The 25,277-nt window shown below is 39.4% G+C and overlaps 2 protein-coding genes across 2 annotated transcripts in view; one reads left to right on the top strand and one right to left on the bottom strand.

Moving 5' to 3' along the window:
- mcama (melanoma cell adhesion molecule a) overlaps window positions 1–3,791 on the top strand; it is a 56,253-nt gene extending 52,462 nt beyond the window's left edge. The window contains exons 15-16 of the mRNA XM_030439015.1: window positions 8–125; window positions 1,209–3,791. Coding sequence (XP_030294875.1) covers window positions 8–125; window positions 1,209–1,211 — 121 coding nt within the window. The 3' untranslated portion in view covers window positions 1,212–3,791. The remainder of the gene's footprint in view (window positions 1–7; window positions 126–1,208) is intronic.
- A 1,633-nt stretch (window positions 3,792–5,424) lies between these two features.
- LOC115594106 (E3 ubiquitin-protein ligase CBL-like) lies at window positions 5,425–24,506 on the bottom strand. Its single transcript, XM_030437907.1, has 15 exons — window positions 23,901–24,506; window positions 21,327–21,574; window positions 18,267–18,413; window positions 17,850–18,006; window positions 16,558–16,679; window positions 16,184–16,321; window positions 15,489–15,576; window positions 15,182–15,313; window positions 14,576–14,782; window positions 14,319–14,435; window positions 13,461–13,750; window positions 12,691–12,858; window positions 11,956–12,062; window positions 11,515–11,700; window positions 5,425–11,180 (listed from the first exon to the last, which is right to left on the bottom strand). The coding sequence occupies exons 1-15, from the start codon at window positions 24,042–24,044 to the stop codon at window positions 10,807–10,809; spliced, it is 2,625 nt and encodes an 874-aa protein (XP_030293767.1). The 5' UTR covers window positions 24,045–24,506; the 3' UTR covers window positions 5,425–10,806.
- Between the last annotated feature and the right edge of the window lie 771 nt (window positions 24,507–25,277).

Genomic DNA, 25,277 nt, shown 5'->3' with positions numbered 1-25,277 from the left:
TCCGCAGCACCAAAGAGAAGACCACCAAAGATGACATTGTCGTGGAGATGAAAACCAACACAAAGAATGAGGAAGCTGTCCTCCTAAAGGCTGTCAACGGAGACAAAAAGGGCCCCAGTGAGCAGGTAACTATTGTGTTGGACGTCATTATTTCACAATATAATAACAAAAAGGGCTCAAAGCCTTCTAGACAGCCAGTTTTTTACTACATACCAACAAAGGTTAGTTCTGCTTGAGCTTATGCAGATTGTTCTGAGGGAACTGCACGAGAAAAACCCATAAAGTGTTCATTCACAGACGCAGTCACATCACGTCACACTTAAGTGTTCAACACAGGAGCTGTTTTTAAATGAGGATCTGTAATGTATATAATGGTGATAGCGGCAGCTTTTCTATAAATTATTTAATGGTTATAAATAAATCTGCACCAACTGCCAGCGTGCAGAAAACAAATTCTGATGATGTGAGGATGTCTGGATGTGAAACAGACGAGAGCTGAATTCGAATCCAAATGTGTGTGAGTTAAAGGGACAGTCCCATGTTTTTTCAGTATTTTAATGCATTTTTTCTTGGCTGTCGAATTGGGCTAAAACGGCTGCTATTAGTAGATAACTAGGAGAATTAAAATGAGAATGATTTTAACATCTTTCAAATTATTCAGGCAGAAAATAAGAAAAAAAATGAGACCTTGCAGAATCTGTTGTACTCTGTATTTTTTTTTTTTTTTTTTTGAGGGAGTTGTAGTAACATCTGTCTTTATTCTACCACTGACACATAGTTGAGACTTTTCAATTTGTCCACATTGTGCTTTAAAGGAATAGTTCAACATTTTGGGAAATTTGCTCAATGCATTTTTTTGCCAAAGAGTTAGATGAGAAAATCGATATCACTTACACTGAATATGGAGCTGGACCTGGCAGCTTGGCACAAACACTGGAAAGCCAGCCTGTAGAACATTGTGGACATTTCTATCAGTTATGATGATATTGTTTTCAACAGAGCTAACATCTGAGAACTTGGTGACAGAGATGTAACAAAGTGTGAGTAATGGAAGTATGGTGATTGTAGTTTCTTACAGACATGAGGGCCGAAACTTTGACGATAATTTAGAAATTGGTTATATATGAATTTCCCTTTTAGTGTGTCTGTGTGTGTGTGTGTTTGTGTGTAGATGTTTTTTACACTGATGTCCTCCTCTGTGTCTCCAGTAAAGTCCCCCAGATGGTCAAGCAGTGACGTCCTGCAGCAGGAGGACACATGATGCCAGCAGTCAGTGTGAGTGCGTGTGTGCGTGTGCGTGTGTGTGTCTGTGCTGGAGCACTGATCTGAGACCTGCAGAGTGACACCACCTCACAGTCCGGACTTTCCTCCATCATGCTTCGTTCTCGGCAGTATTCACTAGATTTACACACACACATACACACACGCATACACACACACACACAGAGAGTTATGTGTGTACAGATGTGTATTTCCTTTTGAACAAATGTTTTTTGCTTCCTCGACGTTCAGTTTCTCAGTTTGTTTTTGTACCGTTTCCTCAAACTGTGTCCAGCTCTCGGGTGTTGTTCGGTGTGCGTTCGATGTGTCTCACGCGCATCATCACCTTTCTTTTTTTTTTCTTTTTTTTATGAAAGTGTATATATTATATATATTTTGTTATTTAAGATATTTTGGCACTCAGATTTTCATTTCATGGTAGCGTCTGGGTCATGTGCATGTTGATCCGTGTTCATGGGTCCAGGTGAGTTTCGGGACAGGATATGACGTCAGAGACCAAACGCTAGCTGCTGCTCGTCTCGTGGCAGCTCTTCACAGTCACACTGAGAGAAGGCTCGTCGGTGTGTTTGCCTCAGTTTGACTTTCAATTCAATATTTGTAGAAATTGATGTTGAAATTTACCAAAAAAGTGATGGATACCGAGGCGTTTCGTCCAGAATCTTTGATCTGATCGAACGCAGGATAATCATAATAATCTCTTATCAATCACACACACTGGCAGCCTTCTTCTGCAAACTGCTGATAAGCCCTTGTACTGTTTGTAAATACGTGTAGTGTACAGACCTGCTAGTGGTGGCCTTGGACTGTTACTGAAGGTGAAAAAGGTCAAAGTTTAGTGATCTGCTGTGCCTGTTTTTGAGAATGCATCATACACTGAATTTGTTTTATTTTGTTTGTTTCTTGGGTTTGCTCTGTGTGTTTTTCTTTGTTTCCACTGAGAGATAGTCGGGCCTCAACAAGTGTTCCTGCATGTTTAGCGTGTCTACTGATTTTTTTTTTTAACCTTCTAGGCAGCCAAATGTTTCTGTGCCATTTGAGAATCAGCTGGCAGACCATCAGAACTTTCTTTACTTGGATAATTCATCACAGCGAAAACTTCAGTTTCTGTTTAAAGATACAATATTAATGGAGGAATATTTCAAGTGTGATCTGCATTACCATGAACATTTAACAACAATGAAAGCAGACGTGGATGTTCGTCTCTGTGATGGATTAAAACATAAAAACGCATTTTTCTTTTAAAATAGGGGAGATTAAAGTAAAGCAATGGCTGTGTGTCTCTGTGTATTATCACTGCATTCACATGACGGGGCTAAGAATCTGGACATTTTCTCTGAAGAAGAGAAATCCGTGTCCAGCCATGAAAATCTTCATGGTCAACAAAATATTGACTCCACTGTATTTTAAAGATGCAACTGTAATGGTAGCCAGACATGACATCATCCGTCATCTGGCTAGAAGTTTTACCCAAATTCTTTATTCGGATTCCATTGCCCAGAATCTTCCTTGGGTCCAAATCACTTTGACCATTAGCAAGCTCGCTCAGTTAGCTGTGCAGCTATCAGTCCTCGTGTTGGTGTTTGCACCGCTAGCACAGAAGCATTGAACTGAGACTGGCTGTTGCTAGCAGATTAGCATGCTAACTTCAGTATATATGTCTGCAAAACAATACATTGACATCACAATGTTAAACTTTTATTCTTTTTATAGGAAAGTAAAAACATTAGTTTTTCGTCGTTGCAGTTTTTTTTTTTTTTTTTGCATTTTAACAAACAAGCAAGATGAGGTGTAACGGGCCTTGTTTTTTTTTTTCAAAAAGGTTTAAAAAATCTTTTTTTCTTATCCAGAAGATTCTTAGCAGTTAGAGTTTTTAGATGAGATCCAGGGTTTTGTATTTGGATGTAATGATAATAGATGGAAGGCACAAACTGATGTAAATACGCTTAAACATGCAGCTACACTGGTACGCTCCTTCTAAAGGCCTGTGTTGTGAATATTGTGTACTGATTGCTCACTGTGTAGGTTATTGTGAAAAGATACCTTTTTTTTTTTTTTTTTTTTGCTGTGAGCGCTACATTGCCCAGATGACTTGCAACATTAACAACGTAGTGACATTTTTTCTTTTGTTTTCCACTGAGTTGAAGCGTTAAAGTTGCAGAAAGTATCCTGGTACAGGACGTCCTCAGGCAACAAGTGTCCTCGTGTGCCATGTGACGCCATCGTTGTGGTTTAGAAAAGCTGCACAAAGCCATAACACCACCGTCTCTGTTGTGCAGCCGGATATTTCTGATTTGTTGCCAAGTCTTTTCAGTTCGATTTTAAATAAGATATTTTTCAGTTTATAGTTCTGGATTTTTCACTAGTGGGAAAACAAGTTTGAAACATTGCAATTATGTTCTTTTTTTCTAAATGTGTGTAAATTAAAGTACTGTACATGTGATTCTTTGATGCTTGCGTTTTTTTATATTTTTTGCAAGAAAATAATGCCAAATAAAAATGTGTCATTTAAAGGGAGACTTTTTTTTTCTTTCATGCTTTAGTTTTTGCAGAGGTATGAAAGAGCTCTTAGTGTTGGATCACTGGTGGACTTTTCTTTGGCTCGAGGGCTCAATGTGAGCCAGAGCAGCGGTGAGGTCAGTGTGCTTTCTGTTAGCAGTCCCACAGTGAGGAGACAGGAAGGAGCGCTGCCTCCAAACCGCTGTCAGCGCGAGCTGGAAATGACTCCAACAGTAGCTCAGATTTCGGGTTTCGAGTCTGGAAGGAGGAAGGACTGAAAACAGCTCACATCTGCAACGAATTCGAGCTCCTCATAGCCGCCCCACTCGCTGTGAAGAAACCAGTTATTCCCTTGTGATTTAGTGTGGATCGACAACTCAAGGTGACGATGACACGTTTATCCCAGAGATAATGAGAAAAACACTTCAAAGCGCATGTTTCTCAGCTCTTCATTTGCATTTGCCCCACTCAAATTCAGTGAGTTAAAGTTGGCTTTAACTTACCAAAGTCATTTTGTTTTATGACAACAGAAACTGTTCTGTTCTCAGAGACAGATACCTGAAAATCGGGACAGATATAATCAAAACTTCCTGCAGGGATTGATAGCACTTGTTTAGATGAAACTTTCTGGGGGTGTGATTTGGGTGAAAAGAACCGTCATAACATTTCACCGTGAAGTAAGCATGATGCATCTAAATACTCACAATTATATACAGTATTTTTTTTTGTTAAATTGAGAAATACTTTTTATATTTTACTTTGACTTTACCCACGATGCAGCTCAACTGCCGACAGTTTAATCATAGACCCAGGTATGTTATGCTCCCTCTGCAGCCAAAAATGGCTTTATACAACTTTATCCTCCCTCACTTTGCAGTAATGCTCCCAGAGACCCTGCGAGCAAATTACCTTCCCCGAGGAGGTTGTTGTTCACCTGCGTCCGTTTGTTTGTTTGTTGGTTTGTCAGCAGGATTACATCAGAACTACTGAACAGACTTCCAAAAAACCTGGCCCAGAAGCGACCACATCATCGACCGATTCAGGATTTTTTTTCCCCTCCCTTTTCTTTTACATTGTGAGGTAGCATTTTTCATTTATTCATCAGGGAATGATGCACGGATCTTGATGAAAAGAATCAGCCGTATTAAGCTGACTGACATCTATGAGTGAGTACAAAGCGAGGCAGTCAGGAGTTGGCAGAGGTATGCGCTCTACTGACTGCTGTTCTTGTGTTAATAGATATGTAAAATCTGTGCTCTTATTTTCAGCTTTAGCAGGTAGAAATCCACAAAATGATCTTAGTGCGCCTTTAATAGTTATTTAAAAATGTTTTGGTGGTTCATTATTTTAGAAGCTGCGTCGATTAATATTTTTCATAAAATGTATTTGTTTTTTTTATTAAACACTGTAAAAGCTCAGATATTTCATTATATCTAAAGAAAATATTTAGCAGACAGCCTCAACTATTTTTGTCACTTTTTCTGCTTGAACAGCTGATAACTACATAAACTGAAGCCAATACTGAAATATGTTAAATGTAGAAAACGTCATACTTTTGCAGACAAAATGACAAGTATTGTTTCAAGAGCATTTCACTGCCACTACAGAACAGCCAATAGTCATTATAAACAAACCACACAGGTCAGATGTTAAAGAAAATACTGTTTAATTAAAAATCTTAATGGCTTAGGCATGAAAACATGGCAACAAAATGAATGCTGAGGATATTAAAAAGACAATAAATAAAATCATATTTACACGAGCAACAACAAAGCAATGACAACTTTTTAGTAGGCAAGTTCTTGTTGAAAAGGCTAGTAACCATGATTACACCACACATCATCATTAACCAGTGGATCTGGACCAACACACCAGTTTACCAGTGATTTTGAGGGGAAAGTGTGTGTGAGAGACAGCGAGCGGAGCGTCTGGCAGTGATTCAACATGACTGTCAGCCTCGAGTGGATCCTCACACTGCGGCACTTTCATGGTCAGGAGTTAGTCCCCGTCAGAGCGAGTGGACACAAAGCCGAGGGACTGGCGAAACATTCTCTGGAAATCAACACGAGGCGAAGGGCCGACGCGTCACGGCGTGCTGCTCTTAAAGGAGTTTGGTTCGAGGGAGTTAAAGCTGCAAGATTTCTACAGAACCACAGCAGATTCAGCAGCCTCAACCGTCTACACGAGGACATATCCAGCATCATCTGAGCTTTTACGGTGTGTTTTCCTTCCTACTTTAATCACATCAAGCAATACGTCTGTTTTCCATTTTTAAAAAGCATGGAGACACTCCTGAACATATTCTGCAGACATATTATCATATTTCAAACCCCCCTTTTTTAAGGGAAAAAAATACAAATGAAATTTGTATCACATCAAAGAAGAGGTGAGTGATACCATCAAACTTTTATCGTACTTTTTATAGTTAAAATTAGATAATGTGCTTTCATGTAAGGAGAGAAGTGACTCTATGAGGAGTGTATTATTAATAAGCTTCTTCTGAATGCACTACACAAAAATTAGGAGTTTCAATTCACTATTGAATTCCTGTTAATGATTTAAAAGTCCAGTGTGTAGGTTTTAGTGGCATCTAGTGGTGAGGTTGTAGGTTGCTACCAGGTGAACATCCCTCATCCACCTTCTGCATGTAGGAGAACCTATGAAAAACCTGAAAAGGGCCTTCTCTTGGTTTGTCCGTAACGGGCCACCAAAGAAAAACATGGCAGAAATACCCTGCTCCCTCTGTGGATACAAAAAGCCAGAGACATCACAGAGAGCGACAGACTACCTAAAGCATTTTAGATAGAAAATTCCAGAGCACCAGAGTGTTAAGGAAAAATTGTCGCATCGACGCATGCAAGATTCACGGCAGTCTCAACTGTGGTGGTGCAGCGGCAGACAGACTTATAACACAAAAGAGAAGGATTTCAGTTTAGTGCACGTTATTACTAATAAAGGTTAATTGATTCACAGCTGCCGTGCTCTGGTGGGATGAGCTGACAGCGTCACATCGCGCAGTGCTCTGTATTAACCTACAACCGTGTCATTAAAAAAAACTGGGGGTTTGCACAGTAGAAGTATAACCTGTGGGGAAAACACATTTTAAACCTCATTCTGAGGGAAAGTCACCAAACTTTTTAAATGTCTTTTGAAGTGGCTGAAAAGTGCCAACAAGGACACTGACGAGGCTCATTCTAAAAAGGTAAAAGGCAAACTCTAAATTCTACACACTGGACCTTTAATCACACGCATGTTTAAACACCATTTGATGGCAAAACAACAAATGCTCATTATGTGAACTCTCACATGCACATGACAGCAGCAGAGATGCAGATACTGCATCGTCAGGGGTGTTCACCTGTCCCGGATGTGCTCCGACGTTATGGATTCATATTTTGTTTTTGTCTCAATCGTATTAACACTAGTACTGATACTCAAAACAAGACTGTGCATCAGCATTATTGATACTTTAGGGGTCAATCCATTCACCCCTTGTATAAACACATGTCGAGCAGTAAGCAACAGGAAACTTTGAATTCACTACATTTAAATAAAAATGGAGATGGTTTGTTAATATGAAATGGAATTTATTAAAAATGAGTAACTTGTGTCTCCTATGTCCAAGTAAAACTTGCAAGAAAAGTTTAGCATTTTAATTTTTTTTTTTTTTTTTTTTTTGATGATGTGTTAAGAAACCATGTCTTCATTACACATTTTGTCCACCAGGGAGCAATCGTAAGTATATTTTTCCAGTTGTAAAATGTCCAGCGTATACATATATTGGTAACAAATGTCTATCAGTTACATTTATGGGAGATTCAATTGTCAAAAATCGGTTTGCGACAAAAAACAAAGAGAAGCTAACATTGGTTGGGCTGTAATTGTCCGTTTCTGTCTAGACGATGACAAGATGTGGAAAACCAACTTCAAACTCCTGATTAACTGTTTGAGAAAGTGAATATCTGAGACAAACACCGTCAGGTAAGGGCTTGGATTAAATGTGCAGATTTCCATTCATTTAAGCAGTACATGTGGAGGAACTGGTTTGGTTTGGTTTGTCTGCCGTCATGTGCAGGTTGTGATGGACAGAAGGCACATTTACATGTTACTGCGGAAATCAAAAGTGACTACTGAGGAGCTGCTTTGGAAAGAGAAAAAGAAGAAATTGCACTGTTCGTTAAAGGGGATACTTCAGACATATTTGCGTGTTCTTACATGAAAATGGAGACGAGACGCTGAGTCCGGTCCCGTCTTGTTTCTGGCAGTGTTCCCAAATTACATATTAATATGGAACAACCATCTTACAGAGGATGGAGCCTCTCTCACAACATATTGGTATTCTGCACTGATGCTGTGTCGGACTTAGATCAGACTCCCTGCTTTGATGAGTCAGAAATCTTTTCATCTTTGTTCTAAATGAGTCCATGATCCTGTGGTTGGGGTAATATACAGGCCCTCACTTCAAAACGCCACTGATGGGTGGAGATAATATGAAAGGAAAGGGTAGTGTAAGCTGCTTATTATTGGTCCACTGGAAATAAATCTAAAAACCTGAGTAAAATACACAGCTTTAGAGGAATATTTTGTAAAATCAGTTTCCATTTTATGTGTTGATTTGAATATTTTGTTTGAGAATGGATGTGAATGAAGTCCAGCTGATGACTTTGTATCAAGGACTTAAATCTTGACTTGATTCAGGGCAGGCTTTCATTACACGTTACAGCTCAAACTCACTCAGTTCATAAAATTATTCATGGGAATAGAAGTTTTTAAAATGCCGTTACAATTCCTTTAAGCCCAGGTGGATGTTTGCAAGTAGCTAATTTTGTACAATCAAGAAGCTGGGAGTACAAAATGTAAGACAATTTTGCTTGAAAGAACCTGACTCAGTGATGTGATAGTTAACATTTATGGCATTAAAATGTTTAAAAATGACCAGAAGTTATTTATTATGTTGAGTTGTTAACTGACAGAATCTTAAATGTTTCCAAAAAGGTTTGAACCCAGAGAATTCCCTAATTCTGTCGCTATAACTTCCAGGAGAGAATAATATCACATGTGTCACAAGAGTAATGTGAATATACCTTTAAAACATTACCTCGTTCATTTAACATTTATTTTGAGTCACATAGATCGATCCACATTTGCAATAATGGTTGTTTAACAAAACAGCAACTCCCGAAATCCCACTGTTCTTGGGTTTTGTTTTGATTGACAGAAACTGTGCATTTAAACTATCAGTCAAATATCAAAATAGCTGCACATGATATTTTTTGGCCAATCGACTAATCAACCAGTACTTTCAACTCAAATGTCTTTAAAGTTGCTTAGAGGTTGGATTGGTAGTCAATTGGTATTTTCGACATTAATCCCACAACAAATTTGATGTGCTGCTGAGTGACTGAAAGATCTCTGTTGCTTCTTCAAATAACCACCCAGGGCTCTGACATGTAGTATGATGGGTGGATTATTGCAACCAAATTAAACATCTCAGGGGTTTGAAATCGGAGGGAGTGGGGCTGGGGAGGCATTGAATACCTGATTTTAAAATCTTAAATATAGTGGTTTTTATGTTAAATTAAATACAATAGAATAAGAGAGAAAGTCCAGTCCTTGGAGGAGTGAGTCTGTGCTTTTCCACAAACGGTTCCAACACTACATCATCATCTTTATGTGTCCTTTAGCATCTGTTCAGTCATTACATTCTACCCTGACTTATTACTGAGTACCTGAGTCCACATGACAGCCTTCAGTTTTTTTTTTTTTTGCTTCAGAGCTCAATCTAAACCCCTTCAGTCTGATTTCTCAGAACCTCCTGAAGCTGTTCTGGTGATGCAGAGCTAAATCACATCAACATGTGACAAGAAATCTACCAGCACATGTTAAAGTCCTTTCTAGTTTAGTCAGACACTATGAGAGAAGCTTTTAAGTAAATAAACCAGCCTTCAGTGTCAGACCACCTGAAATGGCGGCAGGCAATCATGGAATTAAATGACAAAAATAAACTTCAGAAAATTCAGCCATTGTTAGTACTACACACAGCAAGACACCTTATGAGAGTACTTACACATTAAACTTGTTATTTCATTACAGAACCATCGTTGAACTTGGAGCTGAGAGGAAATACGGAGTCAACTTTTCAAATACCATCGAAAACAGAGCGAGCCACAGTGACGCGTACGACGTGAAGCCCTGCAATACTGCACTGCGACTGAACATTCACATTCATCAGCATGAGCACACACACGCACACACCACGGAGTTAATCACTAAGTGTTCCGACCGAACTCGTGTCGCTACATATTCGTACGCCACAATTTGCCAAGAAGCCCGTAAAGCACCAAACTGAACATCTGCCAGCAGCGGGGAGTCAAAAACAATGATCCGCTGGGTCCCTCTACTCATCAAAGTCACTGTAGCTTCAACATTTAGCTTAATGAGAGAAAAAATGCTCAGACTGAGGGGAGACATCGTCACGGCACGAGTGAGCCTCAGCAAAGTACAACAGGGTCAAAGCTTGGCTACAGCGAGCTCACATTTAAAGGCTTCCAATCTCTGTGTATGCTGCGTTCAAGTCATATCGGACTTCCTGCCTCTTCTGAGCTACACAACTGGAACAAAATATAACTAACTGACCAACAGATACATCCTTTTTAGGGAACCTTGCGCTGCTTCTGGGCCAAAGACCTCAAGAAACAAGACATTTTGAGGCATTTTCACTTTTCAACACTCTGCATTCCCATAACAGCAGTCCAACATAATAACGTAACATAATCCAAATAATATGTATTCACAAAAAAACATGTAACAAATGACTTTGGATGATATTTCAATGACTAGAACTTGCAGATAATCATCCTGTTCATCTGCGACTTCTGACATGACGTGAACGCAGCATTACTCCTCAGAGTAAAGCCTTTTGTCAAGTACTTGTGGCCCTGCAGGAAAGTGCTTGGTAAATGCTATCCATGATAATGGCACAGAGTGGAGACAGAGACGAGACAAAGAGGAAGGGCGTGCCTGGAGCGACTATGTGGCGATGTGTGCCGCGGAGGGGATGGAGACAAACTCGCGCAGGATGTTCTTAGCCGTCTCCAGGTTGTTCTGGGCGATCATCAGGGCTTTTTGGATGTCCTGGATGGAGTAGCCTTGGGACATCAGGCATTCGATCTCCCCGTTTAGGGCCAGGCTTCCTGGGCCTGCAGGAGGAGGAGGATGAGGGTGAGGATGAGGGTGAGGAGGAGGAGGAGGGGAGGCAGAAGTGGAGGAGGTGGAAGGACCAGGGAGATCAGGCAATGGACTGTGAAATTCACGGTTTACAGGTCGAGGCCTTCGGTCGGAGTTGGCTCGCCTCGGGAGAGGTTTGGGGGGACGTTCAGGGTCGACACCTGCTGCAAACATACCTGGAAACATACAGATTATAGTCCGTAAACGTGGGAAATGTGTTGCATTCAAGTACTTAAGGGAATACAGAGGTTTTTGATTGTTGCTTGTGAATCATCATTATTATTATTATTAGCTCTCAGAGAATTAAATACAGTTCAATTCAGATCCTTTATGAAGTAAATGCAGTAGTACTAATACCAGACAATACACATGGATGCTATGGGCCTGTAACATTTTACAACTAGGTAAACAACATAATATAGGGGTCTGAGTCACTGCAAAGTTCATCTATAAATCTGGGCCAAATGGTATTTCACCGTCAAATACATAATAATTTGTAGAGATACGTACTGGCTTCAACAGCCCCGTCTATGCTGAGAGTGCTGAAGGCAGCCGAGGGGCCGCTGATATCTGACAGGGTTCTTCTGGTGGGGGCAGGAGGGACTACCGGTCTGGGACAGTCATATTCGTAAATGTCCTCCTCAACAGTCTCCTCCTTTTTGTCCTGGGAAACCACAGCTGACTGTTGAGGGAGGTCTGAAAGATCACAACATCACATTAGTATTGTGGTCAATGTACAACACACAGTTAACAAACTGAGAGAGCAGAAATAAAGAAAACAGAAAGCTCGGGAAATTAGTGACAGCAATAATACAAAATGTAGCAAATCATATTCCTGTATTTGGGGTAATACTACTACAAAAATAAGAAGACTTGAGTTTAAGGCAAAAATGGCAAAAATATTTCCCTTTATTTTACGTTAGAACAGTAATACTGAGGTGTGAAGTTTACCGTGGTCAGATGCCTGTGCCGTCTCAGAGGAACCAGCCTGAGCTTGGATGTTGCACATGGACTCGTAGACTTGGGGGTCCTCAGAGTCGCTGTCAATCACCTCATTGCTAACAAAAGAAAAGACAGAATAATGATTTGGAGTGCTCTTATTTGGCAATTCATATATCTAGCCTTACACGACACAAAACTACAAATATTGCTCTAGATTTGTGGAATTTGTCTTTTCCATTACAAAAGATTTTTCAGAACACACAGACTGGTATCATTTCATTCATTGTTCTACTGTGTGTGAACTCTATTCCAGTATTTAATTACTTTGTCATTATTTCATTAAAACAACAAGCTGAGAAACGTTGTGGCCTTCTTGCCTAATTGGATTTGCTTCATCTTCTTTGAATCATTCATTCAATAAGTCAATAAGTTAAAGGATGCGATTCATTGTAGGTATGTAGGAAAAAAACTAAGGCTATAGAGCCCCCTGGTGGACATAAAAATAAATGCTTCAGATACATTACTGCAGCAGTTTCTCCTGGATTGCTGTATGTGGGATACTGTTATCAGTGCTCAGTGAATCCCTCAAAATTTTAAATATAATCTAATTCTTTTGGTGGGTATTCAGTTCCCTCAGATTTAAAGATACTCTCTCATTCTGGTAGCCTGATATTTTCCAAATCAATATTTTCCTGAGATGTAAAAAATCAAGTCAACTGATCGATTAGAGTTAATCTGTTTTACCTGACGTCATTATGGTGGTTCGCCTGGGTCGGTGGCGGGGGCACCAATGAGCCTGTTATGACCCAGGGGGCGCCAGAAGCTGGCAGAGAGGTGGGACTCATGTACTCATTCTCCTCACAGTCAGATGACGACTTCTCCCCGCTTGAAACTGCTGCCGCTGGCAAAGTTCTGACCATAGACAGAAAACAGACATCAGGGTGGGTTTGTTTTGGTGTTGTTTAAAAATCATGTTCTCTGATTTCTGAGAGACTCTGAGACAATCGAGCATGGACGTTCATTCTTGACCTCGGGATAAAAACTGATCTAAATTTGAAACTCAAGGTTTACATGCTCTCAGCTGTATCCCCCAGCCTTCATCAGCCAAAAGCTATTCAAGAATAGCCAAGTAAGTGAAACTTGAGTTCAGAATTCCTATCACAGAATATACATAAAACTGTACATAAAAGATAGTCAAAACAAGGGCAGACGTGCCAACAAAGCATAATCTACATTTACACCTCTTTAATTTAAGCAATCCAACCAAATAGTCATGTTTTTTCAAGACTTTGTTGTTATGGATTACTAACCTTAAGTATTATTGTCATACTTTAGTTGCATGTGTGTGCGTATCTCGGCCAAACAGTAATTTGTAGTCACATACAAGTGCCACGAGATGGCAGTATTACTAATATTAGCACTATAATGAACCAGTGCAAGTCACTATCTTCACACATACCTCAAATATTTCACAGTAAAAGTCAAGACATAAGCTCCACAGCAGAGCTCAGTACCTCTGTGCCAGGCAGTAGACCGCATTAGTAGCTGCCTGGGGTTTGCTTCCCTCTCCACTTGTTCCGTTGCTCTGCGGGGTAGACGACAGCGCTGACAGGGCCTTGGTTGCCGGGCGTGGGACCATGTAGTTGGAAGCCCAGGCGGACTGGTCAGGGGTGGAGGGCAGGGGTCTCCTCTGGAGTCTGGAGTCCTGGCCAACCAGAGAGGGGCGCTCTGGAGGGGGAGGAGGGGGCAGCTCTCTCAGGGCTGGAGGCAGAGGTAAAGGCTTGTCTCTGTGCGTTGCTACCATCTGGGGTGAAGACAGGAGGGGATGGTGGTGTTAGTAACCAGCAGAGATGAGAAGACACACATAGGATATTCACATAATTTACAGGAACCTGACTTCCACATTAAGGCATGCTTGTATGCGTTTTTTGATAGTGAAATGGTTATTTGGATATTCTTTTCGCTTCTCTCCCTACTTTTGCATATTATCATGTCTCTCTCTTTCTCTGTCTCTCCTATCTGTATGAATGCCATGCTGCCTCTTCTGTGGTTTTGTAGCCTGTCCTCTTCCAGTTCTCCGTGCTTGAGAGGAATCTGTATGGCTCAGGATCTACCCATTTAATAATACCTGCAGCTGCTCAATGTCCTGCTGTTCCATATTCTTCACTCATGTTTTGCAATCTACATTTTGTCACCAAACTCTTCCACTGGAATCTCTTTAGCAAGGTTTTTTATAGCCATTATGAAAAGAGAGACCACTTACAACAACCAATAACTCTTGAAATGCACCTACATGAACTTGTTGGAGTATTGTCTTTGAAAAAATGTGAACCTTCCCCTAACTTCAAACTTCCAACACCTCATCTACTCACCTTAGCTGTGGCTCCCGGACCCTGTGCACTGTGGGAGCTGGAGGGTCTTTGCTGTATGAGGTCCAGCCGGGGGGGCACTGGAGGCAGCTGCGACACTGGGGATGGAGGGCGCTCAACCTGCACACAGACACAAAATAAAGAGATGACGCATGGCAATGAATGAAATTCCCTACAATAAACAAATACAATAAAGTCCTACATCTACCGCTGATTAAGTCTGTTTTAGTTAGTCTGATGTTTGTGTATAGTCCTCTTACCTTGCTGCAGGCCAGCCTGCTCATGACAAGGTGCTCCTCCAGCCGATCATCCTCTTCCTCATCATTGCCTGCAGCTTCTGCTCTGCTGGACCCCTGGAACCCAGCAAAGGAAGCCCCGCTCGCCTTCGGGTGGAAGGGGTCCACTACGATGGGCTCTGTGCCTTTAATCTCACAGCGACAAAATGGGCAGCCTTGACCCTCCGACTCCTGATACACGTACAGAAAGCAATATAAGACACTTGACACATGACCAGTGAGCATCAGTTAGACATGATGAAGCAACAAAAGTGATGATTAAAACAAATAACAACACTGTAGAACATTTAAATCAGAGAGGTACTTCAAATTCTAATGTATTACTGAAACCGACATTGTTTAAAAGAGAAAATCTATGACCGAAGGTATAAAAGAAATGGTAAAGTGAAGGGAATAGCAAGAGTTTCACTAAAAGCAGCTAAACACTGTATTTGAGTGTTAATGGTTAATGGTAATCATAAAAGGCAGGCAAATGTTTAGTATTTTATTGCTGAATTTTACTGTTAGACTTTATCAAACACATGCTAGAAACCAATGTAATAAAATGTTATTCAGTGTAAGCAGCCTCACCTGCCAGGCAGTCAGACAGGAGGTGCACATCAGGTGCCTGCATGGCTCGATCTTCACATCCTTATCGTTCTCTGCGCAGATCTTACAAAGCTGGAAAGTGGAGCCCATTTCACAGTACAGCTCATACTGCTCCTACAGGAGGGGAGGAGAGAGAGGAGACAGGTTAGCTTTATTCAAGATCTGCTTAATATTTTGTGTAATTTGCATCTTTGTCTAGTTTATGTGCATCTTTTGCAGTGTGCCGGTTTCCCTGAGGCACAAAGATAAGGTTGACTGGTTCGCAGATGTGAAACAAACAAGACCAAACCTGAGTGACTTTGATGTGGTCCTGTGGGGAAGGTTCACACAGCCCTGTTAGGTCTGGATTCTGTGCACGACCATCTGGGAACAGATAGCTAGAGAAGAGAGACACACGCACAAACAAAAAAATATTAATTACAGCAGATAAACTGTAGTTCCTCTTGTGTCCACTTGATGATGGCTTTCAAATGCTGTGTCACAATACTTTACATTTAATTATTTATTGTTGAAGTGATGTTTTATTGTAACATACTGAAGACGTGGAACAAAAGCATAAAAGATGATCGTGCTGCGGGCGGTGTTTGAGATGTTTTTGTGCACTTTAACATATTCAATGTTATTAACTGCAACAGTTCTGAAACCCAGATGACTACAACAGCTGTCCTCCACCAAACAGGAAGCTGCAGACTTTTTACAGCCACCTTTCAGAGCCACAGTGGGGGAGTGTTTAATACTTTTAAGATATTCCTTGCATGCTCCAACAAGATGAATGCCTACAAGAAAAAAAACTCATGAAAGTGCTGTGTGCTGACTTGCTCAGTGAAAATATTGTTTAAATTTTATCAAGCCAGCACCAAAGCCTTTGGTTTATTGATCCATTTTGTTTTTAATCAAATTCTAAAAGGCATGTATAAACTATATCATAAAGTAGCCTTAAATGTATAAATTGGTGCATTGATACCGTGTTGTAGTGGGACTTACAATCCCTCTCTGTATCCATCAATGAGGGCTTGGAAGAGAGGTTTGTTATGGGGGATGGTCTGCAGGATGTTCCCATCAGCTGTCACATAGCCGATCGCCCACTGGCCCAGCCGAGTGCAGCTCAGCCTGAAGATGTAGCTGAAAGGAAGACAGTGATGTCAACCAACAATAAACACTGGCAGTGTTCAACTGCAACAATATGATGTGAAGTGAAGTGTAGTTAGGAATCAGACTCTTACATATATCAGCATGACAAAGCAACATTTTTATTAAGCATTTCTGGTCCAAACGGGATGATAATGAAATTGTTTAGAAATGTATTCTGTATTTTGTATATACAATCTGTCAATGTAAGAGCTCATTTGTCTCCTCACCTGCCAGGCTTGTGAATGAACCTGTGCAGTCGAGCCTTGACCTCATCGTAGGTCAAGAAGGCCATGTAACCAGGATGTGTGACTGCCAGACTGTTCCAGTTTCTTAAAAGAGATGACCATGGCTACACAAAACACATATGCACACAGACACACAAAAATTAAAGAGTTAACAACACAGATATCAACTGTCTTAAGCTCTGTTCAGCTTTATTACCCTCATCTGATTTTCAAATGTGGAAATGTTCCATATAAGACCTTTTCAGCCAATACTGAGCCTTCAGACTTGCGGGAAAAATGTACTTCCTTCATTCTGTGTGAACTCAAAGCTGAATCACAAGCTTACTGTTTATAAAGCTGGGACCTCAGGACACTGTTTCACAAGTGATGCATAATATTTGTTGATATATTCTTGATTGATTATTTTGTCAATAAGGGAACTCATTTCTACAGTACAGCAGCCCCCTTCCTCTTAGTTTCAGTTCAGTTCGTGGACTTCGTCTTGTTTACTTCTGCAGTTACACAATACAGAGATTTCAGCTTGACTTACTGAAAAACTGGTGACTAATGCTGAAATGTGCCACCTTTGCACTTCTCTAAATACTTTTCCACTACACAAAGCATCATTTTTATTCTTTGAATTATTTCATGACTGATGCTGTGTCCACACTCAACAGGTATTTCTTAAAACAAAGCTTTTTCTATACATTTTGGCCTTCCATACATGCGTAAATGGCATTTATGGTCGCTAAATTCGCATATTTTGTTTGAGTATTTGGGTTTGTATGGTGAGGAATTGATGTTAGCTATATTGTTTAAAATTATTAAACTAAATAGAAAGACACAAATGGACTTTGATGATACAAATATAGAAAAACAGCTGTTGACAATGTTTTGCTGATAAGTTAGCAAAGAAGATTCTGTGGCTGCCTTGTTAGTATTTTATGCAATTAAGCAACCAACCAGAATATACAATCTGCTTTCCGCACATGCCCAGTGTACGTGAATAGCCATGAGATATGCATTTTCAGGTGTGTTGTGAGAACACGGATTATTTCTGAAATTGTGTTAAAATGCTCGTATGGATAGAGATACATACATATTTTTTTTTACCCTGTTTCGAAAAAATACGGGAGTATGTATCCATTGGGCAAGAAAGTATCTTAATGTTATTGCGCTTTACTTAAATATGATTCAGAATTCAGACTACTATTGAATGCATCACTGAATTTCTACAAGGATAACAGGACAATTATGTTCCAATCCCTAGAGCACTCTGCCATGAAGAGCCTCACCTGGAAGAGCCTGGTGAAGATGTCGAACTCAAACACAGAGATGTAGTCATTGCAGGTGAGGTCGATGGTGGACTTGAGAGCCATGGCCTCCAACCCCAAGCTGATGGGATGAAACTCGTGGAGGGCCTGACGGAATGTCCTCCATGGCACTATGGTCCTACAGTACATGGGAGGAAAGGGGGTGCGATGTTACAGTTTTCAACACTATACATTTTGCTCACAATCTTTAAAAACATAAAATTAAGACAACAACGAAACAGAGAGAGAGTATAATATTTGACCAAAACATAGAATTTCATTTAAAAAATACATACACAAAAAGTGTGCAATTTTGTGTAAGCGAACACCTGAATTTACATAGTTGAAAGTTCCTCTTTTGCCATTTTTAATATTTGCCATTTGATAGTAAAAACTCACTTGTCCCCAAATGACCGTCTCCAAAATTCGGCAGCATCCGCTTTGGTGATCCTGAAGTTGTCGCCCTGAAATAAGCCATTGGGGAATATGGCTTTTAGCTCTGCTAGCATGTGACTGAAGATCAGAGACAGTTTTGTAAGGTTTCGCCTGAATAAGAGGAGACAAAGAGAGAGAGAACGACAGAAACAAATACAAGTTAGTAAAGGATATAATCAAGATCTAATATTTGACCAGAAAGATTACAGGCATTAAACAAACAACTTAACGTAATTTGTTAAGCACCTACAACATAGTTGTGACAACACAGACCAAATTAGCAAGAATAGATAAAACTCTTCAGGACAATGAAATAATCTGATAAATATAATAAAGTCAATACATTTCAATAAACAAAAATTATTAAAACCCAAAAACTAAGCTCATAACATTCCTCAAAATTAAAAGCCAGATTAAAAAGAAATGATCATCCTTTGAAAGATATCGCAAGATATTTCCATTCTAGATCCAGTAGCAGTTACACAGTTAAAAAGAACAGATGGTATTCGCATTGACACTTTTATGGTACATATAAGGAACTGCAATCTAACAATAAAGCTTCATCATTCTGCCAAGTTCCGAGTTCTCCTGAAGACGTTTCAGTCCTGTAGAACTACCACTTAAAAACTATGAAATGTTTAGCGTTGCCAGGATGCTCATGATTAAAATCTTCTATACACAACGATGAATAATAATAGTATTGGAGTAAATGTTTAAACCTTTCTGCAACCCGAATCAAACTTCAGAGTTCTTTACAGTTCTTTAGTAACATACACATTTTTATGATTCATAAACATGTGCTATCTAAGGCTGACAAGATTATATGATTGTCCCAAAAGTCATCATGACAATAATTTTTGTTATTTTTTCAAGTAAAAGCTAAACAAATTCTCAACACCTTCTCAACTTTGAGCACTTTCTGCTTGATGTCGCCTTGTCCTCTGGGAAACTTGGGTCAATATTTTTCTATTTTCTAAAGTTTGTAGAAAAAATAAATATTAATCAAGGAGACCTATAATTGATATTTAACTGATATGCATTTGGAGTATAATTCACATCTTTTTGTCAAAATATAGAATAACCAACGTAACTTAGTACAGTCACCTCGAGTCATGTTTTAAGTACAATTTTATGGGACTTGACTGCAGTATTTTCATTTTCTGCTACTTTAAAATTCCAGTCCACTGCATTTATTTGATGACTTATGTTACAAGTTACTTTGCAGATTCATTATTATTTTTCTTGTTAATGTGTAACCGATTTATTTATTTTATCGTCAATCAGACACAAAAAAAAACAGACCCTCCGATAATCAGAAAATCACTGAATATTAGCCCCAATAACCAGCCAAGGAAATAACTGGTTCTGTCATAAAAATGATGAATCAATAAAACTGATCAGAAATGAAAGTAATCGTTAGTTGCCTACTGACCTTTGCCAAAAATGTGGCCTTTGATATGGAGCTGGCCAATTTGAGACTGCTACATTGTCTTACGTGCTGAATCACAATTAATTTCGCTGAAGTGAGCCTACTATTTTTTTGAGCTTGACAGTAAATTCATCAGGATGGAGCCGCATTAAGGGATTACACCTGCTGAGCAGGTAAGTTAAGAAACTAAGACAATGACAGCACATACTGTACACCACAAATCCTTTACTATTGGACGTTTGGTTTGGTATAAAGCATAATCCATTTTATATAAACCTAATCAAGGCCAACTTTAATTACTATCAAACTCAATAACATACAGAGGACATGAACATTTTCTTCATGATGACAGCTGTGACCTAAAGGTATGCAAGGGAGTTCCAGTTACCAGGACTATACTTAATAAAGCCTAGTTGACTGATAGATTTGCTATCCATCACAGTAATTGTTGTCGCCAAGTCTCTGAGTTAGTAAGAGGAACTGCTTGATAAAAATCAGAGGAAGGAACTTTCGCTTAGTAAGAGCTTTTTAAGAGACAGAGGAAGTCACTGCGACGACAGAAGTTTCATCACACCTTTATCAATGATTCATTTGAGTGGTTTTACTTCCGATCACAAGGCTGTCAGTTTGTCAAATGTCATAGGTTGTATTTAATCACAGTGATGGAAATTTTTAAATTAGAGTGTGGCAAAACATTATTGTTCTCATTGTGAGGGGTTTTTCTTAACCTCAAAAAAGAGCAGTACTTTCCTTAGAAATACATTTTTTTCCAGGTAACTATACAAGTGACAAATCAGGAGGATTATAGTTCAGTTTATGACCTTTTAAGTTTTTGCTTGTTTTTTTTAACCGTCATTTGTAGATAACTGGTATCAAAACTGGAGGGAAATAATCAGAGAATTTGTACTTTTTTCCATTACTCAAATGGATTCATCTTTATCAAAATATATTAATATTAATTTAACAGTCAACAACTTATCAATTTATTGTTACAGAGAAATTACCTGGTCGTGGAACAAATACAAAATTTCTGTTTTGGAATTCATTATGAAGTCCTTTAGTCCTTTCAATGTTTTTACTGTTCGGTGAAAACAAACAAAAACAAACAAAAACAACAGGTACAGAATAGCTTGAAGCACACTGTACTAGTTAGTTGTTTAAAGACGTGCTCTGTTGAAAAAAATTAGTTACAATAACATAATCCTTGATTGGACAGAAGCCTTTTTTCTAAGCCTGGCAAAGGTCTGTTTCTTCCTTTCAAGTATAAAAGACTGGATATCTAAAAAGGTTTTCACCTTAGATGACAGCATCTATTACTGATACTCAGTACAGCTCTGTACTGTAAAGCCATTTAATCTGTGGTGAATTAACTATTAGACGACATGGGGAAGAACACAAAGGCAACTTTATTCAGCAGCAGTCTTGCCAATTAGGCAGTTTAATACAATTATGATCTTAAGGGCTCATTTCAAGGACATGGAGCCAATTCAAACAATGATAAGCCTGATGACTTTCCCTGATCCACGGCTCTTTTTTTCCCTGCTGCATCTGCCTCCACAAGGATGACTGACATTTTATCAGGATATAAGCCTTACCTGGGCTGGGAGTTCTCCTCATACATCCTCTCCTTGGCCTCCTTAAAAAGGCTCATGGTCTGCTTAGTCTTGTTTGTCAAGTTCTCCATAACCACACGGAAATACTCGTTCTCCCCGAGGATCTCAATTTTGCCCTCGTATCGGGACAGAATGGTGCGCAGGTGCTGGTAGGTATCCGGCAGTAGGTCTAGGATGTAGGGCGGGCTGTTCTTCAATGCCACCTTGGGATTCTGGCACAAACGCACAACCTGGATAGGACACACAAACGTCCAAAGGCTTTAAGAGTTTTGTTCTTGCTGGAATCAATCATGCTGCCCATACTGGCTATTATGAGATCCTGTAGACAAAATCTACAGGTCTTCTGCACAAAAAATTATTTACTATGAAGTTAATGAGGTTTCAGTCATGGATATGTCAATATTCTGCAAACATCACATTAACAACTTAACAAAAACTTTCACACTTACGATGTAAGTAAATAAAGAGTGGCGGTTTGACTTACTTATTTTTGAGGGGGATTTTTTTTTACTTAAGAGTTTTGGTAGTAAAAATAGGAAGGATGAGGGCGGTTGTTGTTGACCAGAATTGTGCCAAAGGCTGTTAAGTAAACTGTGAAAGTGACAGACACTTATCATTGTGTCTTGTTTGTTGCTTTACAACACGACAATAAGAAAACGATTGGAAACATCAAGTATTCATTGTCAATAATGTTCAACAATTTGGGAAATGTATGCAGAAAAGACATAATTGAGCAACACAACAAACTGCAGACAAAACTCCAATCACCAAAACATCTTTAACAGCTATTTTTCCTAATTTTTAACACATTAAATATATATCCATAAAATACATTTAGGGATGAGGGCATTGGATTGTTGCCAATACACCAATATTTTCCAACTCCTTTACTGAAAGGCTGCTAATAAAGACCCCAATATATTAACATACTTTTAGTCTTCTAAAAATGAGTGTCTCCTGAACTAAAAGTAACATATCATTATGTATCATTACATATCATTACTTACTAAGTGTTGGACAATAAATAATTTTACTCGTGAATATCTTGATATGAATGACTTGAAAAGTCTGTCTAGTTTGCTGATGTACATGATGAACTTATATTGGTTTTGTGATTTATATTGAATTGACTGCGCCTGTCACCATGGCAAGGCATGGCTTGCCCATTTTCTTGGCGACAAAAAAAGTTAAATCAGATGTCTATAAATACTACAGAACCTAAGGTTACCACCAATTATTTATCCTTTAATTGCACAGGAAGGCCATTCGATCCAACTACTTATCGAAGATTCTTTGATTGTTTGTTTTTCACCCCATAAGGACGCTCGTCCGGTCTGAGATGAAATGAAAAGATGTGTTTCCTTACCGAGGTTAGATTGAGCTGACTATGTTTTAGTGCAATTTGAATGTTGTCTTGAGGTTTTGAGAATATTCTGATGATTATCGGGATAACTGCTATTACGTTTGACAGGATAATCCTGAAATTTTCATATCTTCACGTGACTGCGATTTACACACATACGCACTCACTGAGCAAAATATATGAGAGCTTCTTTGGCAACAGTTGGTTTTAATAGAGCTTCATCTTATTGGCCTTAAATGTTCATTTCAAATTGATGCTGACAATCAACTTAAATGCCTTTATCGGCAGAAAACGATGACCTGCCAACACTATCGTGCATCACTACATATATAATCCAGACACGTGGAAGCCTATGAACTAGATATGAACATTTTAAAACCTCTGACCTCTGACATAAAGACACCTCATGCTGTAGCTGTGAATGAGGAAGCACAGCCACCTTTTTGCACAGCACACTACACAAACACACACTGCTATGTTGTCTCCTATCATCTCTCTCTCTTTCTCTGCCAGTCTCTCTTCTTACAACAGCTCTCCTGAAGTGATCTCTTGTGAATTCTTGTCTCCTCATCCCTCTCTTCTTTTCTTCTCTTCTGTCTAGCTCACTTAAGATAGACTGGAGTGACAGTCAGCTATGCATACACAAAACCAAACTAACACACACGTATTTATTTTGAACGAATATAAATAATAAGGACATCCACAGGCTGCTGAAGTGTTTCCAAAAAGTCCACAGCAAACTGTTCAACAGATTAGCCTCGCTGTGACCCAATTTACTACAAGTTGTCCTAATTAGATAATGCACCAGGGACTGTACTCCAAATTTTGTCAAACAGACTATGTAGACAGCTCCACAAGTCAGTGCTGAAAGAAACGCCACAAGGTTTGAAAACTTTTTCCTCTTAGGATCTCTGAGATTAAACCTAATCCTGTGGGGTTTAGTGGGACTAACGTTAATATCTATTCAATGTGAGAAAACCTGTTTCACACAGTGGCGAAATCTGTGTGTATAGGTTACATAAATGTTTCGGTGTAAGAATGTCATGTCAAGACATTTCGTTTGCACATACGGACAAAAAAAGAGGGAAGTGACACCAAATATTTTTCTTTTTGGAATAACCCCCACTCCCCAAAAAATGTTTTCAGTTCCCTGATTTTTAGCGATTTTGTGACCCTAAACACACTGTCAATACCTTATCCATGAGTTTCCAGCATTTCTCCACCATTTTCTTATCGACCACTGCAGGTTGGTGAGGCTGGGGAGGCTGCTGGTGGGGCTGAAAGGCGTCCTTCATCAAGCCGATGAGACCGGCGCCCCTCCTCGGATTTCCGGCCATTAAATCGGTCGGCGACCGGGGGTTAGCCCCGGGGCTGAGGTCGACAACCAGGGATCACTCTCGACGCGTTTTTTCCCCTAAAAACAGCCGCTGTTTTTAGCGCCCTATCTTTGCTTAACACTGGTGCTAATTTGTCATGTAGAGCCAGTTCAAGAGCAGAACAAAAAAGCTGTGTGTACACTGTACGCGACGCAGCTAACTAGCTAACAAGCTACATCTGAAAAGCCTCTCTCTGTTTCATCCCGTCGCCAAATAAAAAGCTCAGGACATACTCGTTATGTTGTTATATCTGCTGTCAGAGAACTAGCTATCCCTTCCCAGCAAAGGCACGTTAAGTCCCCCCGGGATATAAACCCGGCTTATTATAAACTCGGGGTGTTAATAAGCCAAATAGAGCGATCAACAAACAGGTTGTGAAGCTGCTCCAGCCAACGACGAGCCAGCAGTTAGAGTAAACAAGGATGTCCGGCTGCGACCTTCAAAATAAAAGCATGGTCAGGGAATATTGAAAATGCGGCATAATAAGTGTCGAGTAGGTCTGTGCTGGAGTTTCATTAAGTATCCAAAATTGTTACTTGAATTAAAGTAAAGATATTGTGTCGAAATATTAATTTGGTAAAAGTGGAAGTCAACCATACAAGCTCTGCATTTTAGCAATATTAATAAGGAAAAAATACAAACTCAGAAATATTTATTTTGTTCCATAACTGTATTAACAAGCTGAAAAACATAAACACAATAAAATGTTGTTGAATTGATTGTCTTTTAAGGTCAGTTTGCTTAATTAGTTTATTTAGATGTGAAGACTTTTTTTAATTTAGTTTGTTTAGGTATAAGAAAATGAGTAAATAATATTTCTCTCTTCCGATTAAAATGTTTTACCAAAAAAAGTGCACCTTTAAAGTTTCTGATAGTAAATGCACCAAAAGGGGCACTATGTAGTTTTGTTGAAGAATTTCAAACTCTGAATTGTAGCATTTACAATATCAATGAGGAAAAAATACAAAGCTGTTCTCAGAGGAAAATAAAGTCCCCAGAACACTGTTTGAAGCTAGGAAGGGGGCAGGGTCCGCCAAATATAAATACAGTTAAAACAGTGTGAAATTGTGTTGTGCTTTGAGGTCAGTTTATTTGTTGAGGCTATTCAGTTACAAAAACCAAAGACAGTTTGTTTGTTCAGTTTAGTGCATCTAAGTATCACAAGCTTTTTGTGGGAAAAAAACGTTACTTAAG

Source organism: Sparus aurata, chromosome 13, assembly GCF_900880675.1.
Source record: "Sparus aurata chromosome 13, fSpaAur1.1, whole genome shotgun sequence".
NCBI lineage: Eukaryota > Metazoa > Chordata > Actinopteri > Spariformes > Sparidae > Sparus > Sparus aurata.
This window is presented reverse-complemented; position numbering and strand designations above follow the sequence as displayed.